This window comes from Periplaneta americana, chromosome 12 (assembly GCF_040183065.1).
Source record: "Periplaneta americana isolate PAMFEO1 chromosome 12, P.americana_PAMFEO1_priV1, whole genome shotgun sequence".
NCBI classification, from domain to species: Eukaryota; Metazoa; Arthropoda; class Insecta; order Blattodea; family Blattidae; genus Periplaneta; species Periplaneta americana.
The window spans coordinates 50,274,833-50,297,619 of NC_091128.1; the positions used below are offsets into that span (position 1 = coordinate 50,274,833).

Here is a 22,787-nt window from a genome sequence, read left to right on the forward strand (position 1 = left end):
TAATATCACAAGGTTAAAGATTTTATTAAAATATGTTGGTTATAGAAAACATGTGATATATGGTAACTTGGATATCACTGTTGTAAGGCGTCCAAATCACCTTACCTCTTACACAGTTTATATGTATATATAATTTTTTCCATAAAATTGTAATTAATTCATAAACATATTAACATATTTATTCACTTATACAAGCTCACACTTTAATACTAAACGGTTGGTTATACCTTTATGTATAGACCTCAAGTTGGGATTAACTGAAAACAATATATATTTATGCCTACTGATTTTTTAAATCATAAATATGTAACATACAATATAAAATTTGTGCATGAATTGAAATATGACCGAACACTGAACATGGAACATGCCATATACAGCTCTAAAATTTCATATTTTCTTATTTCTGATAACATAATTATAGCAAAAGAACATAAAAGTGATGTTAGAGCCATGTATCAAGCTATACTTATAAATTAAAAATAGGTATTTTGGTCATATTGTAGCAAAATTATTAGCCTATAATTCGTAGTTCGAAATGTTCCTATTTTTATTAAAGACACAGTAAGTAAAATTTTAATGAATGATACAGTATCTATTTTTGTTTGAAGCTATATACTATCTCAACTATTAAACAGATCACCTTCCTTTTAGATACCGCACAGTGGAATGCGTATAGACAAATGTGTACATCTTTGATAATTTCATGTTTATGTTTCATTGAAATAAAATATACAGCTTGGTGATCCTTAAAAACAAGACTAAAATTATCAGAATGATACAAATGAACTGAATAATTCTTTAAGTTTCTTTTCTTCGGCATTTACAATTATTATGAACACAAATAAATTAATACATACTGGTACCAGTAAATATTCATGACTTCATCTATGCAATTTATGGAAAATATTTCATATGGTATTTAGAAACTTTCGTGAAAGAACTGAAAATTGATAGGCCTAAAGTTTTACAAATCAAATTAGTATTACCTTCTAACTAGTGTTTCTAGAATGTGAAAACTAATTAAATTCACTACCAGGTTCAGTAAAATAATGAAGTACAATTAAAGTTAACGTAAACACATGTACAGAGATTTAAAATTATAAAAAGAAATAAATTACATCTTCTTTAATTGCAAATGAATTTTTCTTAGTTTTACGAGTTTTGAAAACAGCATTACATTTGCTTCAGGTGTTATATGCTTTATGATTTGGGCCTATTCGTTCTCTACCCATAATACTTCTGTTTACTTCAGAAAGTAAATTTGTTTCCTTTGTAGTCCTATATGTTTTACTAGGTGTGGAAAGAAAGTCTCATAAAATATTTTGATATTATTACAAACAAATGTTTATTTTTGTTTAGCTAATTTATTAATTTTATTGTGAAAGGTGACACTTGGTAATTTTAAAGCTTATTATCTAACCTTTGTTATGATTTATGAAGTAAAAAGAGTGCTCTAGGCCTATATTATGTCAATATAGAATGTATGTTTCTTTTTTGAATTACAATAAACAATTGAAGGATTCAGAACCATAGTGGGCCAAGTGCTATTTACTAAAACCGTAGAAAACAAGGGTTTAAAATGAAGTTATTACCATAATTCAATGGAAACATATAGCAAGTAATATAAAGTATACACATTAAAACTAAATGATATGTCAATATTCATTAAACTATGGTACTCGCTTAACTTTAAGCTTGCTTTCTCCGTTTTTAATAAATGGCGCTTGGCCCACTATCGCTCTGAACCCTTCATTTGGTCAATGAACTTTTCCTTAAATATTTATTCAAATTAATATTTGTAATTTCTTGATTTGGATCCAATACATATGAAGTGAAAATATATGTTACTGTTTTTTTATTTTGTAGGCTAATTGTAAATTATAGTGGGCTATGTAGTAGACAGTAAAATATTCTGATTTTAAACAGTCTTATGTAAAATGTTTGAATTAATAATGCATAATTTATCGAAATACTGTTGTAGTCAGATAAATATTTTAAAAATATCGTATCTGCATAAATCGAATTTAAGTTACAGAAACCATCAGTACGCTTACTATCTACATTTATCAAAATATTGTCAATATGTAAATTCCATGTAAAACTTTTCGTGTTCATTAATAGTAATTAATCGTTGGCATTATTTGAATATAATTTTGATTGATTTATAAATAATAGTTTAAAAGCCTGAGAGAAAACAACTTATGAAAAATTAGACATTTAATATCGTATGTTCAATGATTTCACCAACTAGGGTATATACATGTACAACATTTTTAAATCGAGTTCTGGTAACATTACGTATCTATTAATTATATAAGATTAATGTATTGAATATGCATCATAAGCATAGTCTGTGGTGTTGAAGATTAGAAAAGAGAGTGAGTGATTTGTTGATATGGATAGAAGTGTCTTTTCAATTGCAAATTCAACTGCATCTTCTAGTCAACATTACGCAGTTTCTAGTAACTTATCCATATGAAGTCAGTAACCACATATTTTTATATGTATTCATTCTAGAGGTAAGGTAACATTTATACATTTGTGGTCATAAAGGAATGTAATATTATCACAACTATTACATTTACAATGGATAGGCCTTCACTTATTTCTGACTTACACTTCTTCACTCATAAGTACAATCATTGTTTCCTAAATTAATTCTGTTCTTAAATTCAACTTACAATTACAGCATATCATACGAAGTGAAATCAACAGGGAATAATAAAATTAAGATTTCTATAAAATTAAATTGATAATTGTGATACCATTCTTTTTACTAAGAGTGCAATCATGGACATAAAGATAAAGGTGTCCTGTTACACACAATGAAGGTGCATGTGTATCATGGAGGTAGAGCTTCATGCTTTCATGACTCAGCGTAAATATATTTGAAGGAGCTCATTCAAAAGGACAATAAATTAATTACAGAATATTATAATTACAATAAACCTCCAGCATATAATTTCACAGCAGTAGGCCTACTATTCAAAATATCATAATATAATAATAATATACAGATATAAAGTACTCGTATTTCTATTACTTTCAACATTTTAGGTAAGGAAATGGTACGGTATGTCAAACATTACGCCTACTATTTTAGATATGGTATTATGCTTCTTTGTGTGACAGAAGTGAAACTAGAGGAAGCGAGTGTGAAGAATTACGGTACCTATAGAAATTTGAATATTTGATCCATTGGAATTGAGGTAATACTACAGTCTAATAGACTGTGGTAATACTTTTTAATTTGCTGAAGTCGATATAAAATCTAGGAGTCTACTATACTCTCGGTTGTTATTTTCCATAATACCCTCTAATTTAATGCAAATGTAGACTAATGTGTCCTATTTATATAACTTCAAAGCATAATTATTTTAATCTACTCTGATTAAGTACACCAAAGACAATTTATTACTCATTTTTCTTCTTCTCCTTACACTGAAGTGATAAATGAACGAAAAGAACATAAAAAGATAAACGGAAAGAAAGAATGAGTACCGGTAACTAAAATCCTATAATTTTATTATTAAAGTGATTTAGAAGACTTTTGAGCTGAAATAGGCCTATAGGGAGCCGGTTTGTAAAGGAAGACAGTTACTATAATGACTTCAATATTCTTGAACAAACTCCAATAATTGTAATTTCATTATTAATCGCAATTATTTTTATGTTGTTGCAGTTCTATTTCAATATAGTAAACCACTAGGTCGTAAACTTGCATGGAATTGCTATTATTGTAGTGAATTTAAGATTTTCCTATTTATACTTACATCATAAATCAACAATCGAAATGTAGTACAATCCTTAAAATCATCTTCTTTGTTCTGAAAATTGCTTAAGAATCAAATTCCTAGTTTTGTTGTGTAACAAACTTAATGGTATAATTTTCAAAGAAGTATTTAACAGGTGGTTGAAGACTAACAACTAAGTAGAGCATTACTGTTGTTATTTGGAGAATGGTAACTCTGGATTGCTCTTGTTGATGACTACGTTAGGGTCGCGATCCCTTGAAGCGATTTGCTTGTTCGCGGAGTTCCTGCAGCACGGGAGACTCCTTCGAGTTGACGAACACGGACAGGTTGGGGGTGGGTGCAGCCGACTGCACGATGCCTGCAGGAACGACTCCCAGGGGAGGGTTGCGGTTTTCCAGCTCGGAGTCTGCTGCGTCCGTGGGCGGCTGGAAGACCAGCACTGGCGGCGTCTGCACTGTGGACGGGAAGTCCAGCACAGTGATCAGCTGCGGCTTCTCTGGCCGTGGTGTAACCGTGATTTCAGGAAGCCTCTGGGGTTTCTGAGGGCGGGTTGTCACTGTCACAACATCCGTAACATTGGGTAGCCTGAAAATATGTCAGTATTCTACAGTGAAGTTACGGTAAATAATTTAAGAAGACACTTCAATTTACTTTTATAAATTACTGTTCACAATATAGTACATGTGGAAGATTAAAATATCGTCTCTAGTTATATTTGACAAACTGCATCCGATTTCACTCTTTTTTTTTAGTTTGTTATTTAATGACGCTATATCAACTATATATATTGCACGGGTTACATCAGCTTCTTGTCTATGCGGATGACGTGAATACATTAGGAGAAAATCCACAAACGATTAGGGAAAACACGGAAATTCTACTTGAAGCAAGTAAAGCGATAGGGTTGAAGTAAATCCCGAAAAAACAAAGTATATGATTATGTCTCGTGACCAGAATATTGTACGAAATAGAAATATAAAAATTGGAGATTTATCCTTGGAAGAGGTGGAAAAATTCAAATATCTTGGAGCAACAGTAACAAATATAAATGACACTCAGGAGGAAATTAAACGCAGAATAAATATGGGAAATGCCTGTTATTATTCGGTTGAGAAGCTTTTGTCATCTAGTCTGCTGTCAAAAAATCTGAAAGTTAGAATTTATAAAACAGTTATATTACCAGTTGGTCTATATGGTTGTGAAGCTTGGACTCTCACTTTGAGAGAGGAACAGAGATTAAGGGTGTTTGAGAATAAGGTTCTTAGGAAAATATGTGGGGCTAAGAGGGATGAAGTTACAGGAGAATGGAGAAAGTTACACAACGCAGAGCTGCACGCATTGTATTCTTCACCTGACATAATTAGGAACATTAAATCCAGACGTTTGAGATAGGCAGGGCATGTAGCACGTATGGGTGAATCCAGAAATGCATATAGAGTGTTAGTTGGGAGGCCAGAGGGGAAAAGACCTTTGGGGAGGCCGAGACGTAGATGGAAAGATAATATTAAAATGGATTTGAGGGAGGTGGGATATGATGGTAGAGACTGGATTAATCTTACTCAGGATAGGGATCAATGGCGGGCTTATGTGAGGGCGGCAATGAACCTCCGGGTTCCTTAAAAGCAAATAAGTAAGTAAGTATATCAACTACGAGGTTATTTAGCGTCGATGAGATTGGTGATAGCGAGATGGTATTTGGCGAGATGAGGCCGAGGATTCGCCATAGATTACCTGGCATTCACCTTATGGTTGGGGAAAACCTTGGAAAAAAGCCAACCAGGTAATCAGCCCAAGCGGGGATAGAACCCGCGCCCAAGAGCAACTTCAGACCGGTAGGCAAGCGCCTTAATCGACTGAGCCACGCCGGTGGCGATTTCAGTCTTTACTTCACATTTAACTCCCTCTGAAGATGCCTTATATCACACAACCCTTACAAGGAACCGCGAGAAGATGGTTAAGAGATGCATTTCTCCCGGATGTTAAGAAAGACACACTAGGCTACTACTTCTGGATGCCTGAAGTGATCAGATAGATGATACTATATTTACTTTTGAAGGAGTAAACAATACTTTTTATGGTAAGACAATTAAAACACAAATTATCCCTTATCAGATTTTTGCTCTATTAAATAACTTAAATAGTGATACAACAAATAATAAAATCTCATATATGTAATTATGTATCTTTGTTTCGAAAATGTAAGAATTCACAGGCTCCTATGGACGGCTGCCATAGGATGAATAAATGTGTTTTTCCTTTCTTCTGAAAGATTTTATATTTTTCACATAGGAGTTATTGCAGGAACAACGACGATATAGCCTATTACTTTGCGATTTAAGGGTTAAGGAACTTGCCACATTAAATCAGTTGTAACGCATGTAAAACATTACAAATATTCAACACATCCATTCACAATGCTTTCTTTAACTGACTGAACAACATAATGTGCTGTCATCTACCGAAAGTGACCAGAATCATCAGAATTCGAACATGCGGCATCTCTCCCGCCTCTGCTTCGCTACCGATTTACCCTATGATACCAAATGGAGGAGATATGGAGAAAATGAAGCGAAGAAAGGCTGTTGTAAGTAACTATAACGTCATTGGTTGAGAGAAAAAATATTTGAGTGCAACTTACCTGGTTGGGACAGGCAGAGGGTATTGTGGCGGTAGAGGACCCGTGGGCACTGCATACACTACAGAGACAGCGATGGGATGTGCGTGTGAGATGAAAGTCCCTGTGGGTACAGGTGCGATCACAGCTCCCACAGGGATGGGCATGCAGATTCCATCGTGTACAACAGTGAAGGCTGATGGAAACGTGATGGGGATCTCTGGCTCTGACACCCAGAGCGGACGTTGCAGCGCTACTTGAACGGCTGGCATGGCCTCAGGTTCCTGAAACAAGTGTCAACCACAAGTTAAACCTGATTAATTCTGAAGTTTTCATTTTTGTTTGCCCTTATCCATCCCACAACGTCCTCTTATCATTGTAATTTATTACTGTATTAATGACACTGGTCAACAGTGATTTTGTTAAGTTAAAAAATTCTGCTGTTTCTTATAAAATTTCATCTGCTGATTCCAAAAATGAAGCCAGAATTTTCCTAGCACCCAGCAATTTTTTAATTTTAGAAAAATTGATTTATTTTTATTGCTATATACAGTCCATAACATGCTAATCCAAAGGAAATATTTCAAATATTTCATTTTATTGTTTTAACAATTGACCTATAAATTTGGACCGTTGTTGCCTGTGAAGTCAGAATTATCTATACTAATAATAAATCTGTAGCCGAAATTTTTCTGGTAATTTTCGATTTTCCAAAAATAATTGGTCCTAACATATATAATTAATCACCCTGAAACCGAAAATCACTTTTTTGAAATTTTTGTTTGTATGTCTGTCTGTCTGTCTGTATGTTTGTTACCTTTTCACGCGATAATGGCTGAACGGATTTCGATGAAAATTGGAATATAAATTAAGTTCGTTGTAACTTAGATTTTAGGCTATATGGAATTCAAAATACATTATTTAAAAGGGGGGTTATAAGGGGGCCTGAATTAAATAAATCGAAATATCTCGCTTATTATTGATTTTTGTGAAAAATGTTGCATAACAAAAGTTTCTTCAAAAATAATTTCCGATAAGTTTTATTCATGAAAAATTTTGATAGGACTGATATTTAATGAGATAAATGAGTTTTAAAATTAAAATAACTGCCATCTAAGACCATGTAATGAATCAAAAAAACAAATGACTTCGTCTATAAGGGGCCTTGGACAGCAACAATCGAAAGCTATGAAAGATAGCCTACAGATTATGTTTCTGTGTTTGTATGAAGTAATATCGGATAATTAATTATTAATTCACCATTGGAAAGTGTAGTTTCTCTAGATGGACATAATGCTATAATGTTATTACAGTAACTTCTGAGTGAATCGAGGACAGGTAAGATTAAAATAGCTTCTTATGCACAGAACACTTGATAGGCTATTCTGTACATTCGTTTCCTGTATTTCCTAAAATAATTTTTATGACCAAATGAGTGGTCTCTGGATCAAAATGATCGCATTTTAATTATGCAAATACAATCTAAATTAAGTAACATAATAAACGATTTATCCTTATATCAAACACGAATGTTCCCTGGATCAAATGTCCTATTTTAATTATGTAATTACTTTATATTTATTTCTAACGGGCGCAGTGGAGAGCACGGGTACAGCTAGTTCATAATAAGACTTTTATTCCTCACTAGCCGTACCCGTGCGCTCCGCTGCACCTGTTAGAAATAAATATAAAGTAATTACATAATTAAAATAGGACGTTTGATCCAGGGAACAACTTTTACAACAGCGCAAGATAATCTGCTTCGCTCATTACCCATTTTTTTGCATTGCATTTATTGCATATATACCATTTTATGTATTTTAACACGATTCAATTGAGCATAGTTAAAATTTGAATTATAAAATAATGGATTGCTAAGCTAACGTACTATTACTGCATACTAAATCAATACAATCTTGTTGTTCGTTAATTCTCTGAGATTAAAATGAGTGTACATAAATATTATTTTAAGAAATAAAGAAAACGAATGTACAAAATAGCCTATCACATTTTCTGTGCATAAGAAGCTATTTTAATCTTACCTGTCCTCGATTTACTCAGACGTTACTGTAATAACATTATAGCATTATGTCCATCTAGAGAAACTACACTTTCCAATGGTGAAATAATAATTAATTAATTATACAAATCGGTTAATTTAGCATCTGATATTACTTCATACAAACACAGAAACATTCTCTATAGGCTATGTTTAATAGCTTTCGATTGTTAATGTCCAAGACCCCTGTTTCGATTGTTGTTGTCTAAGGCCCCTTATAGACGAAGTCATTTGTTACTTTATTGCACCGTCTTAGATGGCGTTATTTCAATTTTAAAACTCATTTATCTCATTAAATATCAGTCCTATCAAAATTTTGTAAAGAATAAAACGTATCGGAAATCATGTTTAAAGAAACATTTGTTATGTAACATTTTTCACAAAAATCAATAATAAGCGAGATATTTCGATTTATTTAATTCAGGCCCCCTTATAACCCCCCTTTTAAATAAAGTATTTTGAATGCCATATAACCTAAAATCTAAGTTACAACGAACTTAATTTATATTCCAATTTTCATATAAATCGGTTCAGCCATTATCGCGTGAAAAGGTAACAAACATACAGACAGACAGATAGACAGACAGGCATACAAACAAAAATGTCAAAAAAGCGATTTTCGGTTTCAGGGTGGTTAATTATATATGTTAGGACCAATTATTTTTGGAAAATCGAAAATTACCAGAAAAATTTCGGCTACAGATTTATTATTAGTATAGATAAGACTGTGAGAGTTAGTATTAATAATTCTCAGTTGAACTGAAACTTACATTCATGAAACAGGTTTCATAACTTGTTTTCTTTGTCCTAATTTTAAGTGTGGTAAAAGTATCTTATAAAGTAAAGCATTCCTGGAAATACTGCGTAAATCACATAAACAATTTTTGTTACGTTTGTGGTTAGTTAACTTTGAAAACACACAGGCGAATTTACTACACTAGTTAAAAGAGCTCACGAGTGTTATTTTTATTGCAAAATAGTTGAGGACAGGAACTAGACTCCTGAATTCTGAAGTGCTCCATGTAATTATATTATTTGATTAGCTAAAAGATCCGCATATTCCTTTTCCAGTTCCAATGATATGCTGGGAACCTAAGGATCATTCAGTAGATTGTTACTTTCTAGGAACAACAGATCAGAAAATTCCAGAGAATGAGGTGTAATATGTCTCTCAAAATAACTTCTCAGATTCTAGTCTATTTTTTTCTGTCCTCAAAACCTTTGGGTAGTGAGCGACGAATGTGGGTAGCGTTTCCACCAGGATTTTTCTGAAATGGAAAGGCGCTACCAGGAGAAATGGAGCCCAAATATTCTGGCAGACTACTGCTGGGATACTCAGAAGAGATGTTTCTCAAGCCAAGTATTATAGCCAAAAATCTATTTCACACACATTTTAGGCAATTAAATAAAATTTTAGGTAAAATGTTACAAGATATCAATACTAGAGAAGTTTGAATTACATTTCATATAATTACTCAAAAACCCTGGGTGATAGAAAATTTTTGAAAACAGATTTGAAATCAGCACGAAAAATGCTATAAGAATTATCCGTTCTTTATCTATTAACAAAATATATGTTTAATTTTGTTGACCAGTGTAATAGGCTCTTTCAAGCACCGGTATAACTGTTAAGTAGCCAATTACAATGAGGTCTATATTAACCGTTTAATCGTGATGTCACATATTATAGTAAGTTAATTGACCGAAGTGAACTCCTCTTACTATTGGAGCCTCTTGGCGTCTTGGCATTACTAAGACCTAACTCACAGTGGTCGTCAGCACTCGCTAAATTGGGTAGAGTGCATGGAGGGTAAGGAACTCTGCTCCGTCGTGCACAAGGGATAGAGAGACAGCATACCCGCCAGCAGCGACGATTGCACGCTAGGGCAGTGTCTTGTCCGCGGGTAAAAGACGCTACCCGAGCGTGCAGTGTTTTGATGACCGCTGACCTAACTGATTCTCCTCACACGATATATCTAGTGGCAGACTTGATATACATACTGGAATCCCATTACAATAGTTTATACAATTCTACAGGGTGATTCACGAGGATTTACCGTCTCTTACGGAGCTTATCTCCGAAGACAGTGTGAGCAAAAACTGTCATATAAACTTTTTTCCTAATCTCAATATTTTCAGAGTTACACTAATTTGAAGATGTTAGTGTTTTAAGGGTAAAAAATATTGCAAATAGAGAATTAACAATTCAGAAGTATCATTTCTTTAATTGGCTAGTGTTCTGAAGCTAAAAATGTGTTGTTAATTGCTTTGTACAGATTTTGTTTTTCAATTTCCAACTAAAAATTATATAATTCTTACGCACTTATCACAAAAATTGTTACAAATACGACTTCAGGAACTTGATTCTTTACAGTTTAATTATGCATCCTAATGTACAGTCTTAAAGAATTTACAAGAGTGGCGTGATTTGTAACAATTGTGATAAATGCGCAAGAAAATGTAATTTTGTAGTTAAAAATTGAAAAAAAAAAAAAAAAAAAAAAATCTGTACGAAGCAACTATGGAATTCACAACATATTTCGAACTTCAGAATATAAGCTAATTAGAGAAATGATATTCCTGAATAGTTCTTTCTTTATCTGTAATATTCTTTTACCCTTAGAACTCAAGAATAATGTTATTTCACAAACAACTTCAAATTAGTGTAGGGGAGACTGTTGTACCTTTAAACACTTTTCACATTTTATTTTTTTTAATTTTGGGAAATGAAAAAATGCTTGAAATAATTATTGAAGATTCCTTTACAACTTCCTGTATGTATTTTCCTGCTTTACAGATCTATTAAGGATGGAAAAAATAAAATGAAGAGATATGTAATGTGTTCAACAAGATCATGTACCTTGGAACATAACCTCTTGTAAGTTGGAACACATGGACTATAGGTGGGAATATAGCTGTAAATACTGTCAATCATATTTAAAATGTATTTTCAATCATAAACCAGAGCAGACTTCTCTGATTGATATTTTATTTCCTGAGAAGCAATAACAGCTTTCTTGAAGACATTCGAATTAATTGGGGACCTCTTTAATTCCAGACTTACTTCGTGACATGACCTTAAAATAAAAGAAAAACAAAAACCGATAGTATCGTGTAATTTGGAACATGTTCCATGGTACAAGATGTTTTGTGTTCAGAGATACAAGAGGGTGCACGTTTAAACAAATATGGCTCCGAAAACTAGAGAGTCAAATAAATCATGGAAATTAAAATATGTTATTACTCACCAGGAACCCGGAGGTTCATTGCCGCCCTCACATAAGCCCGCCATTGGTCCCTATCCTGAGCAAGATTAATCCAGTCTCTATCATCATATCCCACCTCCCTCAAATCCATTTTAATATTATCTTCCCATCTACGTCTCGGCCTCCCCAAAGGTCTTTTTCCCTCCGGCCTCCCAACTAACATTCTATATGCATTTCTGGATTCGTCCATACGTGCTACATGCCCTGCCCATCTCAAACGTCTGGATTTAATGTTTCTAATTATGTCAGGTGAAGAATACAATGCGTGCAGTTCTGTGTTGTGTAACTTTCTCCATTCTCCTGTAACTTCATCCCTCTTAGCCCCACATTTTTTCCTAAGCACCTTATTTCTCAAACACCCTTAACCTATGTTCCTCTCTCAAAGTGAGAGTCCAAGTTTCATAACCATAAAAAACAACCGGTAATATAACTGTTTTATAAATTCTAACTTTCAGATTTTTTGACAGCAGACTGGATGATAAAGGCTTGTCAACCGAATAATAACACGCATTTCCCATATTTATTCTGCGTTTAATTTCCTCCCGAGTATCATTTATATTTGTTACTGTTGCTCCCAGGTATTTGAATTTTGCCGCGTATTCAAAGGATAAATTTCCAATTTTTATATTTCCATTTCGTACAATATTCTGTTCACGAGACATAATCATATACTTTGTCTTTTCGGGATTTACTTCCAAACCTATCTCTTTACTAGCTTCCAGTAAAATTCCCTTGTTTTCTCTAATCGTTTGTGGATTTTCTCCTAATATATTCACGTCATCCGCATAGACAAGAAGCTGATGTAACCCGTTCAATTCCAAACCCTGTCTGTTATCCTGAACTTTCCTAATGGCATACTGTAGAGCAAAGTTAAAAAGTAAAGGTGATTGTGCATCTCCTTGCTTTAGCCCGCAGTGAATTGGAAACGCATCTGACGGAAACTTACCTAGGACGGACTCTGCTATACGTTTCACTGATACACATTTTAATTAATCAAAATGGTATTCGGCGAGATGTGGCCAAGTATTTGCCATGAATTACCTGACATGTGCCTTATCGTTGGAAAAAACTTCCGAAAAACCCAACCAGGCAATCAGCCCAAGCGGGAATCGAACCCACGCCCGAGCGCAACTCCGGATCGGCAGGCAAGCGCCTCAGTCGACTGAGCTACGCCGGTGGCAATTATTGTTATTGTTGTTATTATTATTATTATTATTATTATTATTATTATTATTATTATTATTATACAAAAATTGATAAGGAAGAGAAAGAAAAATTGACTGGGTCACTGGTTAAGAAGAAACTGCCTAGTAAAAGATGTACCGGAAAGAATGGTGAACAGGATAAAAGTTCGGGAAGGAAGAAAATAGATGGCAGACAGCATTGAGATATTTGGATTATAGCGGAGACGAAGGGGAAGGCAGAAAAGAAAGGAGATTGGAGAATGCAGAATGAGTTCAGGAGTTGCACCAAATTGGTCTGTTACACTTTAACATAAAATCGGTTATTCTTATGTCTTTTAGTGCGTCCTAGTTTTCTTAAAAGAGAAAGAAAGCATTAATGAGGGAAAGAAAAGGAAGAAAAAAGAAAGAAAGAAAAGAAAGAAGGAAGGAAGACAGAAAGTAAGTAAGAAAGAAAGAAACAAAAAATGATGAAAGAAGTACGTTGAATACTGTAAGTCTTGGTCACTGCACATCTATGTTAATTCCTTTGCAGTTCGATCACTAAAATTCAATGCAATTGTGTCTACAGTATACTGGATGTTCATTTCAAAGTGTGTCATGACGTCACTGTTGTTGGGTCACCGATTTGAAGCGAGTTTCAGCTTATATGTTAGAGAAGTTGCCTATTATTTAAGGCGTTCTTCAATCTGAACTTGAGAACGTGTACGGTATAACTTGAACGTCGTAGCAACAGATGGCGGTCTGTACGGTCTGTGTGCTACCATAACCTCTTTCGAACTGTGTTTTGCGCCGGCAAGTCGTACGCAGGGTATTTGTTATCATCGGTTACGTACGGTAACATTCCACAACACAAATCAAATGCTCCGTGTCCATGTTGACCGTCGAAGTTAATGTCAACAAATACGTAAGTAACCATCTTAACCCTCTCCCCATATCCCGACAGTACGTATTTCCAAACGGTTCACATTCCTGCCACTACCGGCGTTACCGTACGTATCGGTACGTACTCTTCAGAATGAACGCCGTACTTGCTAGGCAACTTCTCTGCCTCATAGGTTATACACCTCTGCGGAAGTGTAGGAAGATTGAATTCTCTAGGCTCATCGGCTAGCCACATGACGGCATACAGCGAGCCATGACACACTTTGAACTGAACACCCAGTATATCGTAAATGTCACTGAAGTATACGGAGACGGGAAGACAGAACTTAACATGAGTTCTTGACGTCGATACTAGGATATGACGTAATTAGAAACCGTCAAAATATCACATTTCAGATTAGCCTATACCCATTGTGTTAGAGTCGGACTTGGAATGGAGAGCTGCATTTAGGCTTAACTTATATTGGCCCATTTTGCGCGCTACATGCGATGATTATTCCAGTCTGACAGATGATCCGGGTGACATTCGTGAATACGATGCTGACAGATATGTTATCCCGCCTCATAAACAGAGCCCACCCTCAGACGACTTCGTTTTTTTATTTTTAGTTGGTTATTTAACGACGCTGTATCAACTACTAGGTTATTTAGTGTCGATGGGATTGGTGATAGCGAGATGGTATTTAGCGAGATGAGGCCGAGGATTCGCCATAGATTACCTGGCATTCACCTTACGGTTAGGGAAAACCTCGGAAAGAACCCAACCAGGTAATCAGCCCAAGCGGGGATCGAACCCGCGCACGAGCGCAACTTCAGACCGCAGGCAAACGGCTTAACCTACTGAGCCAAGCCGGTGGCCTACGACTTCGTCATAAACCCCAGAGCTCAGAGTCCCATTCGTCCTGTATTAGCATTGGAAATTCGTGGGCATCGATATAACTATTGCACTTCGCCCCAGCCCATTTTAAACTGTTACATATAGATGACATGAGGGTGAGCTGGAGATTGTTGGTGGAATGAAAGAAGGAAACGGGAGTAACTCGAGAAAATCTTCTACAACGTTTGATTCGTCCACTACAAATTCCATCACAACCTGGAGGGGGATCGAACGCGGGTCTCTTGGATGAATAGCAGCGCCCTGAGTCACAAATGCGTCTTAGGCCATTCTGACAACTCTGTCATAGAAATTACATTTCAGTTGCCTAAGAAATATTCGATGATGCAAACTTCCTGGGCCTGTTTTCTGCAAATCGCGATGTAGGTCCATCATCATCATCATCATCATCATCATCATCTACGTTTCACGGTTTAAGCCATTAAGGCTCGTTCCGGTCTCATAGGTTTTAATCAAAAAGTTGTATCCATTTTTTTTTGGTCTGCCAATATTTCTTATACCTGACGGTTTATAATTTAAAACTAATTTTGGAATGCGGGAATCATTCATTCTGTCGACATATTCCTCCCAGTTGTTTCTATATTGTTTTATTTTGTCTGTTAACTTAAAGATATTCAATTCATTTCGAATATCTTCACTTCTTTTTTTATCTAGTAGGTTATATCCAGAAATATTTCTTAAAAATTTCATTTCAGCTGTTTCAATTATTTGTTCTACTTTTTTAGTCACAACCATATAATAGTAGGCCTATAGAAACTGTCATTGCTTTATAAAACTTTAATTTAGTTTCTCTTCTCGTATTTTTTAGAGATCTCTTTATAGTACCACAAACAGTACTAGTTAAATTTATTAATTTTATTTAAAATGTCTTCATTTTTAAAATAAGAGATATTGCAACCAAATTAAAGCAATTGACTTTTTCCAACGGGTTTTCCTTCTATGATGATTTTGGCTTTTATGGTATTTGATCCGTTTAAAGCTAATATTTCAGTTTTGTTTATAGATATTGTTAAGTTATATTGATGGACAGTATATATATATATATATATATATAGAGAGAGAGAGCGATGTAGGTACTGCAGCCAAATAAATACATAATTTTTACTTAACGGCCCTTTTAAGTTGCAGACGTAATTTTATTCATTTATTCTGAGTCAGTGAGATGAAATAGATCGATGATGAAATTTAAAAACTCACCACAACCATCACAAGAGCCACCGGCTTGGCTCAGTCGGTTAAGGCGCTTGCCTGCCGGTCTGAAGTTGCGCTCGGGCCCGGGTTCGATCTCCGCTTGAGCTGATTATCTGGTTGGGTTTTTTCCGAGGTTTTCCCCAACCGTAAGGTACATGCCAGGTAATCTATGGCAAATCCTTGGCCTCATCTCGCCAAATACCATCTCGCTATCACCAATCTCAGCGACGATAAATAACCTCGTAGTTGATACAGCGTCGTTAAATAACCAACTAAAAAAAATAAAAAGAACCATCACAAGATCCTCTTCCAAAAGTCAAAGTTCCCACCGACCCGAACGACTATAGACCAATCAGTATCCTGCCAGCCATATCAAAAGCACTGGAAAGAATCGTACACAGACAAATTACTAACTACATGAACGAACACAAACTATTCGACAAGTATGTCAGGTTTCAGAGCTGAACACAACACAAGCACTGCTCTACTTAAAGTGACCGAAGACATTCGTGAAGCAATCGACTCTAATAAAGTAACAATACTAACACTTCTTGACCTTAGCAAAGCTTTCAACTCTGTAAATTTTGACCTGCTCACCCTTAAATTGAGAAATCTGCATTTGTCAGAGACTGCTGTGAGTTGGTTCGAATCCTACTTACGGAAAAGACAACAATGTGTTGTATTCGGGAATCGAAGCTCTTCCTGGCTTAACATAACATCAGGTATACCACAGTGTTCGGTACTCGGACCATTGTTGTTCACAAGATATGTCAATGATATTACATCTCTTGTAAGACATTGTAACTATCACTTGTATGCTGACGACCTTCAATGCTACATCTCTTCCCGCTTAGACCGAATAAATGACGCTATAGATAAATTGAACGAAGACATTGACTCGATTGTGACATGGACAAAGAAATTCCATCTTAATATCAATCCTGGAAAGACACAAGCAATTATATTAGGAAACAAACGGCAAACCGACGCTGTAAAGCACCTCGACATTTCCCCCGTTAAAGTAAGTACAGTGCATATCCCTTTCAGTTCTTCGGTAAAAAATCTTGGCATTCACATGGATAATAATCTCAACTGGGACATGCAAATCACAGAAACCTGCAGAAAAGTACATTCTATTATAAATGTTCATCTTCCCTCTTGCTTAAAAAAGTCCCTCGTGCAGACGCTTGTATTTCCCTATTTTGACTATGCTGACATTTTACTGACTGACCTTTCCAGCGACAACAAAACGAAACTTCAACGTGCTCATAATTTGTGTGTACGTTTTGTAAGCAATTTTCGTAAATATGATCATATTACCCCATCCCTGGAAACAATAGGTTGGCTTAAACTAGATAAGAAAAGAAATTTACATTCACTTCTCCTTCTCTTCGAAATCTTGAACTCTTCTATTCCTTCGTACCTGTCGTCTCGCTTCACTTACCTTTCTTCCCACCACAATCTGAACACACGCTCTCGCCATGAAACAATACTAAAAATATCATCCCATCGCACCTCCTCATACTCATCCTCTTTCACAATAGCCCTGCCAAGACTCTGGAATTCGTTACGTGCAGGGACTGTCGAAATGAAATTGAATTCAAACGCAAACTTAATAGGCAGTTGGTCAGTAATTGAGACTCGTTCAGACATGGTTTCTTGTAAATAGTTCTCTTAATCTATCACAAAATATTTCAATATCCGGTAATTTCATCACTAGACCTACAGATTTTTGTTATTGTAGGTTTAATTTGTAATCCAGTAAATACAAAAATATTCTTTGTTTTTAACTTCTATGATAAAATGTCTAGCTTTCATTAATCAGGTAATCTTGTCGTACTTTAATTTTTATTGTAATTGTAATTGTAAATTTAATATTAATTGTAATTTTATTGTTCATATTATAGTTGTAATCCCCTGGTAGAGGGGCAGAGAAGGCCTGACGGCCTTATCTCTACCAGGTTAAATAAATAAATACTACTACTACTAAAATACTATAAATGGCGGAAGATGTGCCTATTCACAAGTGGAGAGAATGATACGGTGTAGTGGACCAATGTTGAGATGATACAGCATTGTAAGGCTGAGCGATGTACTTACGTCAGGGGCTTGCAGGGTAACAAGAGGCTGTGTGAGGGAGAAGCCGGCGATCTGCACGTCGTGCACAGGCACCAGCTGCAGTCTGTCCTGCGCCATGAGCACCAGCGGCACGGTGGCCACCGCGTCATCCACAGCATACGGGTATTCCGACAGCAGCAACGGTGGTAAGCCATCGTAGAAGAACCTCCCTTCCGATGAAAACACAAACACTGCCAGTGCTAGTGTTACCAATTTAACCTGCCAATCAGAATATTAACATCAGATACATTTCACATCAATATATAACTTTATTACTTTTACGTCAAAAATTGGTACTTGTATTAAACTAACAAAATCGCCCGTAAATATTCATACAAGCCTCATATTGTTTTAGGCCTAGATCAGACCTGCAGAACTGTAGCTCCTCAGAGCGACTGCCTTTACCCCTTCTTACCCAACCCACCTTTTCTACCATTGCGGTTATGGCGTTCTAGTTACGGTCGGCTGCATCAACATTCATTTTCGCTGCGGCAGGTATACAATACGCTATCAAGAATTACATATGAACAGATAATAAAATCCTTAGAAACATACCTTTAGAAAGTAAGAGAAAAATGAATGAGGGAAATAAATAAATTAAAAGACATGTAAAATAAATTTTTAAAAAGTAGGTGTGCACATAATGTAAGAAGGTCTACTTACGTATATATCGTCCTATTACTAGTAAAGCCGATTAAATCCACTTTTTGTGTAAAATAAGTTAAGTACAGTCCCCGACTTGTCTTTCCGTGCTCTGTATTCTACTAAAATGAAATATGTCCGAAATGTTGCATGCAAGCAACAAACCAATTACTTAATTTGAAGAATTTATTATGATTTTTCGTGCATTAATAAAGTTTTAATTCTTGTTTTTACAAAACTTGCATTACTGGTCTTAACTGGTTTTACTAGTAATAGGACGATAAATAAATTGTACGTTGATAAGTGAGTGATAGCTATATGACCGGATGTCAATGCTAATCATTCAACATTGTAACTTCAGCCAAATAAATAAATATATAAATAATAAATAAATAAATAAATAAATAAATAAATAAATAAATAAATAATATATATATATATATATATATATATATATATATATATATATATATATATATATATATAAGTACACAATACAGGTACTGCAATTTAAAGAGAACTGGAACATGGCAAAATCTAAATCCGTTAATAAATAATACTTCCAAAGGAAATAGGAATATGATTATTTTGTTATTGAAGACGAAAGAACTGCTTATTTACTGTGTCCCATCCAATTCATTTCTGCTCGTCATTTCAATATTAAACCATATTTCAACAAAGCCCATATTAAGAATTATGGAATGCACAAACTTTCGGGTAAGTTCATTATTACGAACTGTATATTGATTATTTATTTATATATTGTTAAATTAAGGACATAACCGTTGTGTTCATTTTGAATTGAAATTAATAGTGACTTTTAAGGTTCATTACTTACATGCTATAAATTTATGTTTCCATAGCTGATAATAGGAGGAAAGTTTTCGAAAATCTAAAGCAGCTTAAGTGCAAAGAAATCTCAAAGAAACAACCGACAGGAAATCCAGCATAATTGTAAATCTTGAAACGAGATAACGCATTATAAATACAATTAATTTATTACAATCCTTTTTGAAAATTACATGCCACCATTGATGGACCTTTGCACGGGCAGAGAATGTAAACAAATCTACGCGAAAGTCGATCATCCTTAATATAAGTGGAGTGAGGCTAACGTCATATTTTCCCTACTTACGGGTTCTGCAGGCCTGCCTTAGAAGTATTTCATGAACGCTTTGAAACCTGCTGAATACAATTTGGAAACGGAGATTGGAGAAAAGTAATTATCGTCACGCAATACATGCAACAAAATGTGAACAGTACGATACTAATATCCGATCGTAGTTTTCAAATGTGTCAGGTAATTATAGAAATCACCATGATATATACTTCAAAATAAGTACAATACACACTGACCTTCCTATCATTCACATGAAACAATTTGAGATCAGGATAATCGATAATATCAATTAAATCAGACCTGAATAATTTCCCAGCTGCGCTTAGATAGTTCAATTTTCTCTTAAAAGAATTATTTTAAAATTCACGCAATTGATAGAACGCAATATTACAATTCCTATGGTTTATAAAGTACGGTATCACTGCTAAACCAATTCTTTCGTATACAGTTTAGGCCTAGTAGGCGTGTTTCGACGCTATAAATTGAGCAGTCCATGAGAGTTCGAAACCTTTTTTTAGTCGTTGCTTCATGTAAGAGAAATTGCCTTGTCATTCGTAAGACATTGTTTTATTGGACCTCTAGATTAATACTGTCGTAATTCCCAAAAATTGAATTTTGAGTTACAGACAGTTTTGTAATGTTTATTTAATTCTCTATCAAACAGTGGAACTGTCGTATCTTCAACAAGCAAACATTCTCATGGGGACAAATAAGAATGCTAATTCTTTTTTACCATCATATTAATAATATAAAAACGAGTGCTTATACAAATTCTCCTGTAACTTCATCCCTCTTAGCCCCAAACATTTTCCTAAGAACCTTATTCTCAAACACCTTAATCTCTGTTCCTCTCTCAAAATAAGAGTCCAAGTTTCACAACTATACAGAACAACCGGTAAAATAACTGTTTTATAAATTCTATTTTTCAGATTTTTTGACAGCAGAGTAGATGACAAAAGCTTCTCAACCGAATAATAACACGCATTTCCCATATTTATTCTGCGTTTAATTTCCTCCCGAGTGTCATTTATATTTGTTACTGTTGCTCCAAGATATTTGAATTTTTCCACCTCTTCGAAGGATAAATCTCCAATTTTTATATTTCCATTTCGTACAATATTCTGGTCACGAGACATAATCATATACTTTGTCTTTTTGGGATTTATTTCCAAACCTATCGCTTTACTTGCTTCAAGTAAAATTTCCGTGTTTTCTCTAATAGTTTGTGGATTTTCTCCTTACATATTCACGTCATCCGCATAGACAAGAAGCTGAAGTAACCCGTTCAATTCCAAACCCTGTCTGTTATCCTGAACTTTCCTAATGGCATATTCTAGAGCAAAGTTAAAAAGTAAAGATGATAGTGCATCTCCTTGCTTTAGCCCGTAGTCCATTGGAAAATCATCAGATAGAAACTAGTCTATGCGGACTCTGCTGTACGTTTCACTGAGACACATTTTAATTAATCGAACTAGCACAGGATAGGGACCGATGGCGGGCTTATGTGAGGGCGGCAATGAAACTACGGGTTCCTTAAAAGCCATTCGTAAGTAAGTAAGCTTATACAAATTTTGGCCACTCGAGAGCAATTACGTGAGCTCCCAAGAAGGTCAGTTTCCCTGGCGCCGTTTACAGAAAGAAAACATAATTTCATGGAAATATTTATTGGAACAGATACAGATATTTTTTAACTATTTTTCAACATATTCTCCACCGCAAATGAGACATTTGTCTTAACTTTTGTATCCCTGTGTCGTAGAAGGAACCAGCGAGTGACAGCCGTCTGCATGTATCTATAGGTATCAGAAATGTCTCAATTCAGGTGGGGAATATGTTGAAAAATATCTCAACAATTGCTCTGTATCTGTTCCAATAAATATTTCCTGTGTTTTCTTTCTGTAAATGGCACCAGGGAAACTTATTTTCTGGGAAGCCCTCGTAATTGCGCTCGAGTGGCCAACATTTGTATGAGCACTTGTTTTGACATTATTAATATGGTGGAAAAAAAGAAAAACTTTTTTATCTGCCTCTATGAGAATGTTTGCTTGTAAGTTCAAGAGTAAAGTCTGCAGGACTCATACTGACACTTGGTAATCATGAGTTTTCATACCAACTTTGAAATGTTTATCTTGCATCTACTCAAAACTAACTTTTGGTAGTTATGACATTATTATTTTAAGAGTGCGTTATATATTTCTGGTATTGCTGTGTTACCTCCTCTGTTTCATCTCTTCCTATTTTCTTACTCTCTCCCTCATCGTGACTCCGACTGAAATCTCATCCGCGCAGATCCTCTCTGATGTTCTCAGAACTTACGTTTCAGTAGCCAGCCTATGTGTGTGGGGTTGTCTTATATTTTTTTAGGCTGATATAATTTCTAGAGATTACACTTATTTGATAAACAATAAAAACGATACCAGTAGAACCGCGATTATCCGTCACCCTATTAACCGATTGACGGATTATCAGATTGTCTTTCGCTCACTCTTTTTTTTTTTTTTTTTTTTTTGCTACAAAAACATATGGAGTACTACTATACGTTATATTAGTACGTACTTTTTTCGAGAGAGAGTGTCATTACAAGCCTTTACACTTCCAGTTTGGTCTACTGTTCGAGTTGCCGTACTGTACAACTTTAAATAAAATGTATTCCACGAGTTTCAAAAGAAAACTATAACTTAACAAACACAAAAACACGCAAAACACAACACAAACACAAGAACACAAGAAATACATCACACTAACATATGAAAACAAAAGCACACATGAGATCGCATCTTCATTCAGAAAACAGAAATACAACATAACATACAGAACAGAAAACACACTACAAAGACATCTCAACACACAAAAAACACAAACAAATAAATACGACCACACAGGTGTATACAAACTCACATGTAATAGTTGCGATAAGTTCTACATAGGACAGACAGGCAGATCATTCCAAACACGCTACAAAGAACACATTAAAGCAATAACTAGAGGACACAATACATCCACATACGCCGATCACATAACCAATACTAACCATACATACAATAACATAAATACGGAT

At 35.0% G+C, this 22,787-nt stretch overlaps 1 protein-coding gene across 1 annotated transcript in view; it reads right to left on the minus strand.

Annotated features, from left to right (window-relative positions):
- Positions 1–22,787, minus strand: part of LOC138710402 (uncharacterized) — a 270,727-nt gene continuing 247,940 nt past the window's right edge. The window contains exons 2-4 of the mRNA XM_069841287.1: positions 17,950–18,186; positions 6,397–6,656; positions 1–4,343 (exon numbers count right to left, since the gene is read on the minus strand). Coding sequence (XP_069697388.1) covers positions 3,998–4,343; positions 6,397–6,656; positions 17,950–18,186 — 843 coding nt within the window. The 3' untranslated portion in view covers positions 1–3,997. The remainder of the gene's footprint in view (positions 4,344–6,396; positions 6,657–17,949; positions 18,187–22,787) is intronic.